The following is a 6,157-nucleotide window of genomic DNA, read 5'->3' on the forward strand; positions in this document are numbered from 1 at the left end:
TGTGTAAATAGATGGATAGATTGTGTGCTTTGTTTTTAAGGTGCCATGTGAATAAAGTCTGCCCTGTTTGTGCAGTTTTGACACGTCACTCTGCCTTGCGGTGGTGCAGGTCTACCTGGAGAGGCTCCTGACCTACGCGGAGATTGACATCGGTCCGGGGAACTGGAAGAGGATCGTCCTGGGCGCCATCCTGCTGGCCTCCAAGGTCTGGGACGACCAGGCTGTCTGGAACGTTGACTACTGCCAGATCCTCAAGGATATCACTGTGGAGGACATGTGAGTAACAGGGAGGCACTGTGGTCAGGTTATTTTGTTCGTGTGCGTGTCGCCATGCATCTGTCCTATTAAGAACAGGCGTGAGTGTTCAATCTTTAGAGTTAGGACAGTTTCACCAAGCTGAGGGCATTCTGTCTGATCCTCAATCATTCAAGGGGCTTTTCCAGAGTTAGGAACTGGGTTTAGGGTTAACATTAGAAAAGGGATTCAGTTTGGCTCAGGGTTAAAGTTGACAATAACTTCATTTTAGGATTAGGTTTTGGTTTTGTATGAGCTCAGCAAGGAGGTAATGGAGGCCTGAGGTTAATAATAGTGGGATTATGATTGGTAAGTCACCGTTGTGACAAAAGTGGGGTCACAGTCCTCAAAAACATCAGAACAGGGAAGCAATGTTACCTTCCCATGAACAACTGCTGTTGAGGAACTCTTGAGCAAGACACTGAACCCTCAGCTGCCCCATTGTAGCTTCCCGGTATTGATTGATTGTGCTGCCCAGATGTGGTCTGCAACTCAGTGAATGTAAAGCAAATATTAACCTTTAGGTTAGGTTTGAGTTATAGTTTGTTTTGTTTTTTGTTTGTTTGTTTGTTTGTTTGTTTTTTACCTAAAACAATATAAAAATGTAATCCAAATGCCCAGACTACATGTACACTGTTTATTTGTTTTCCTTATTTAGTATCCAGTCATTTAGAGCCTTGCTACTATAGAAATGGTGTTTTTTTTTTTTTGTGTTTTTTTTTCAGGCAATTTATCGGACCTTCAAGCAAGCAGCATGTTCATACAGCAGATATCTCCCATTTCGTAGTATAATAGCAACCGACATAAATCATGTTCTGTATGGATGTAAATCACTGTTGTAATTAGGTGCTGTGGGCCTAAATAAATCAGATACAGCAGTTTCAACAGACCAAAGAAAATGAACAGTCACACCACCAAGTACTGACATTTCCTTGCGATATAGTCAACAAGTTAAATGACCCAGTACTTTATTTTAACAGTGATGTTAATGACAGTATGCACTCGTCTTTATTCACTGAATGAGGTGAAATGTGAGATTATGGATCTACTTTCTCAAACAGGAACGAGCTGGAGCGTCAGTTCCTGGAGCTGCTGCAGTTCAACATCAACGTGCCGTCCAGCGTCTACGCCAAGTACTACTTTGACCTGCGATCGCTGTCCGAGTCCAACAACCTCAGCTTCCCTCTGGAGCCACTCAGTAGGGATAAGGCCCAAAAACTAGAGGTGGGTCTTTCATTCATGGAGCTATTCTCACTCTTTCTTTCATTGCATTTCAGGCATTTACCTGAAGTTGTTATCCAAACTGATGGACTCAGTTATAAAGGCATTGAAATTGCTCACTAAAGTCATTTATCTCCAAAACTTGGGAAATTAATACTTATCGTATCATGGATTATTTTTTATGAATGGAATGATGTCTACTGATCTTAAACATCTCTATGTGGAGATGGAAAGTGGTGTTTTGATTCCTTCACACTGATATTTTTGTGCGTCATCTCTACAGGCTATTTCCAGGTTATGTGATGACAAGTACAAAGATGTGCGGAGAGCTGCCAAGAAGCGCTCAGCCAGCATGGACAATCTGTGTGGGATCAGATGGGTACCTGCGATCCTGTCCTAACCACTAACAAACTGCCATAGACACTAGCACCAGGCTGCAGACATGGACTGGGTGGGGAAACCTGAAACGCAAGGTCCAACATAGGTTTGAACCTGGGTCAAGAACCAAGATCCACAAAAAACACAGTCTTGATACCAAGAGGTGGAAGTTGAACACTGATTGAAACCTCAAACCAATCTCCGGACCTCAGCCTGTCAAAATTGAGTCCACACCTTGAAACCACATTCGTAGTTTTGGGGATTCCAGAGGACTTTTCAACTTAACCAGATGCCTTCACAGTGCCTCAACTCCTCTGCTCCATATGACATAGAGAGACAGAAGGGATTCATCTTTGTTTAGTGGCTTGTTGTATGTACTTTGGGAAACATCTGACTTTGGACCAACAAGGAAATCATGGCTTGCTACCACAGATGAGAAATAATCTCTGAACTTCTTAAGAGGTCATTGTAAGCCAGTTCTTAAACATTTTCAGGAAAGATTCTTCATACAGTTTTCTGGTTTTGTGTGGACTACTCTGTGCTCAGATTATTCAGATTAAGATTTGGCAACACCTGCCTTTGAGATGTCTCTGTGGCTTTCCAAGGAAGGACTTTATTTATTTTAATTTAGTATTTGAACCCCATTTTCAGTGGCTGCAGCTGCCCGAACCCCCTAGTAACTGCAGTATTTCAAGGACTGCAGGGTAGCACTGGACTTTTTACTGGTTATTTTCTTTGACATGTCTTAGCTGAATGAAAACATTAGCAAGTTTTCTCCTTTGAAAATCTTCATATCCAAGGTTTACAGTATTTCTAGCGTACCTCCCGATACTCAGGTAGTGTGTTTAATATTTTGATGTTTTCTGATGTGTGTCATTTAAGATATATTGAGGGTTGAAATAGGAATTATAAAGAGTGACAAACACATATGTGTGCAGATGGAAAGGGCCAGAATGAATAAAAAATAATACAACATTCCCACAGATATTGGTGCAATACATTCCAATTCAGATTGTGAGGATATGCACAGTCAAGAGTGACATTTTTACAATGTATGATAAGAGCATATTTTGCAGAGACTATGATTCAGTATTCATCAGATTTTGATTTCAGGAGTTTGCGATTCATGCTCATACCACAGGCAAATAGGGCACAAATTTATTTTAGAGGCTGCATTGAAGCCTATAGTAGAGTAAATTACCACTCTCTGGCGACATCTGGTGGATTTTCGAGTTACAGAAAATGATTCTATTATGTCATTTTTTTTGGATTGTCTCGCTAAGGTGGCATTAATGCTCATTTAAAGAACCAACTTCTTTTGGATTATATCAGCTATTTGTGTGTAGGTAAAGTTGTGTGAGGGTTGTGATGTGGGAGCTTCTGAGTGGAAAAATATCTGGGGAAAATCAAATTTCACATATATACTCTAACTAAACAGGCAAGTTCATTTTGCTCCAGTGTTTAAACACTTTACAAATTAAATACTGACCACTTCAAAATACATTAAGATCTCAAACTTTATTGTCATGTTTGTCTGAAATGGAATAAAGAGCAGCCTGGTGCTATTTTAACACATACTTAGTAGTATCCTTAATCACTGAAAAGGATGGGATTTTGGTGATTCAGCTCTTGCTATAGCACCTCGGTTTGGTCAGACTGACACTCATTGTTGCTGTTGGGCAGCAGTTGGTATAATGAGTAGACCACTCTTGAACTATAGAAACCAGGGACAACCCTGCTGGAGTGTCGTTAAGCAAGACTAGCTCCAGGAACACTGAACCTGACCTCTGACTTCCCTGTGGTGAGGGGGCAAGGAGATGAAAGTGGCCTCACAGGAAGCAATAAATTGTTGTGTTAAATTAAATGACACTAGTGACTAGCTGAGATTTTAAATTTTAGGCAACTTAAGGCAAAGTGGTTGCAAAAACACATGGAAAATCCTGAACAGGAGGTTAATCCAAAAGGGAAGACAATTAAAATTAGTAACTACTGCAGTTAAATGATGAATTTATTCCTTATTTCCACAGTCAGCTGGTCTGTTGCACCCATAAATGGTGTAAAGGTGCACTCCCCACATGTGCAGCATTTACAGATTTGGTTTAGTGCATTTGAGCAGGTGATAGCAATGGCATTTGAGCGACTGCGGCACCAAAATCACCACACCAAGATACCTGAAAATGTGAATTTCAGTCGCATTCTGAGAGAACTGCATTGCGGTTTGTTAGTAGTGAGAACATAGTGCCCCAGTGGCTTACCTAGTAGAGCTAGTGCCACGTATCAAGGCAGAAAACCAACTAAATGACCCCAAAATGCAAAGTTTTGCACCCCCATTTGCCTTTATATCCCCTCCACCCCCTCCCCTCAGCTATGTTAAGGTTGTTTATTGTTAGAAAGACAGTCTGTAACTGAGCTGTTGCAGGTACGATCCCCAGTGTACGACCATCAGCAGGGATGAGTCCTGTTGAAGTGTCCTTGAGAATGATTAGGAATCAATCACTAAGGGGTGTTATAAGTACACAGGTATTCCTTTATTGCTTTGAAATTTCTGAAATAGGCATGCGAATACTTTAAATAAACAATCGTTGACCAACATTTTATTATTATTATTATTATTATTATTATTATTATTTTGTTAAATTTAAAAGTGGTTTTAACGCTTCTGTGAATTCTCATTATCAAGCAATGCTAATTTTCTCAACATAATCCCTGACCACTGAGCCAAGTTCTTAACAGTGATGACACTGTACACATAATCAAGTTTTTCATTTTGTATATTCATTGTACAGTTGGTTTCTGTTCAAAGGCTAATTTCTAATCAACTTTTCATTCTTGCTTTTATCATTCGTCTGTCAACTGAAGCACTAAAGGATGATTATTTTGCAAATGAACTTTGTACAGTGTACAAAGTAAAAAGGCAAAAGGTAATAAAAGCCTGGAGGACATTACAACTATTGTGAAATATTTATATGAGCTGTGTTTTTAATAAAAGGAAATCCCCTTGTCTCGTAATTTGGTTTCTTTTGCAAAATCAAGATAGATTTTATGAATTTCTTGAAGTCAACAGAGAAGTATTGTTTGTTTAACAACACTGGCACCGACATCAAGCTGCCATTGATTACCGATTGTCTGTTCAACCTGAAACTGCTTTGCCCTTAAACAAGTTAAACATCCTGATTATCTCTGGTTGCCAGTTTCGGTTTACAAAGGAGCCTGTTCAAATACATGTTATGTTCATGCTTTTCAGGTCTTCATGATGATTTAATTTAATTTTCTTTTTGTAACTGAGAAAAATGTTTGCTGTGATAAACTTATAAATTGTGCTTTTGAGGCTGTCAAAGATCTGCAGTTCCACAGAGAGCAAGTTACATAACTAGAAAAGTTGAATTCCTTGCAGGGGCATCACTAGGTTTTAAGGACAAGGGGGGCTTAGACCCCAGGAGATGCACAGGATGTGCGCGAACGTACCGTGCAAGCACAAAATTTCACAAACAGAAAACAAAGACTGAGAAATTGCTTTTCAACATTTTTGAACAGATTTAACATTTTACAGTACAGTGTAAAAGTCTTACGCCACTAATAGATTTGTTGTTTTATTTCAGTCTGTTTTTTTTTTTTTTTAATTTGGCTAATTTGGCTCATATATATCTCTTGGCTGGCTCTCTCCACTTTCTAATCTTGACTCTTAAATAAAAGCTAAAGTCAAATAAGTCTTTTCAGGTGCACCTTGACTGAAATGTTTCTTATTTCATATCCATATTGAGTTCCATAAAAATCCAATAAGACTGTCTGCATCACAAATGATGAGGGTATGCTCCCGCGGGAGAACATTTTGAAAAACAACCCCTTAAATAGTGGCTTCAGGGGACTTTTAAGAGACTTACAAAGGCTAAATTTAGACTTAAAATATAATGCATTCAAGTTACTGTATAATCAATTAAGGGTGTATGCCTAATTAGGGTCAACAGGCCTAGTAGGTGGCTCACTGGAATTGAAAGCACTCATGTAGTTCTATCAAAGTCCTTTTAGGCCAAGCCTGTTCACTTGGCGGCCATATTGGTAACACCTTTTGGGCAACTAGTTCAGATTAGTAAGTGCAGGTGCCTGTCAGCATGAATGGAGAATGAGCCCAAACTGCACATAGGAAGGCCATGGCCACAAAGTATACCACACAAATCTGAATGTGAATCGATTGGTATATATATCTCCCCATAAAGTTATAACAAGGCTTAAAAATGCCTTATTTTTCACATTAACTTACTCACTG

At 39.3% G+C, this 6,157-nt stretch overlaps 1 protein-coding gene across 4 annotated transcripts in view; it reads left to right on the plus strand.

Moving 5' to 3' along the window:
* Positions 1–4,885, plus strand: part of LOC115375050 (cyclin-Y-like) — a 58,469-nt gene extending 53,584 nt beyond the window's left edge. For all 4 annotated transcript variants that reach the window (XM_030074315.1, XM_030074317.1, XM_030074316.1 and 1 more), the window contains 3 exons: positions 110–276; positions 1,356–1,518; positions 1,799–4,885. In XM_030074315.1, the coding sequence (XP_029930175.1) occupies positions 110–276; positions 1,356–1,518; positions 1,799–1,915 (447 nt within the window). In that variant the 3' untranslated portion in view covers positions 1,916–4,885. The remainder of the gene's footprint in view (positions 1–109; positions 277–1,355; positions 1,519–1,798) is intronic.
* Positions 4,886–6,157: the final 1,272 nt, after the last annotated feature.

This window comes from Myripristis murdjan, chromosome 17 (assembly GCF_902150065.1).
Source record: "Myripristis murdjan chromosome 17, fMyrMur1.1, whole genome shotgun sequence".
Classification (NCBI taxonomy): Eukaryota; Metazoa; Chordata; class Actinopteri; order Holocentriformes; family Holocentridae; genus Myripristis; species Myripristis murdjan.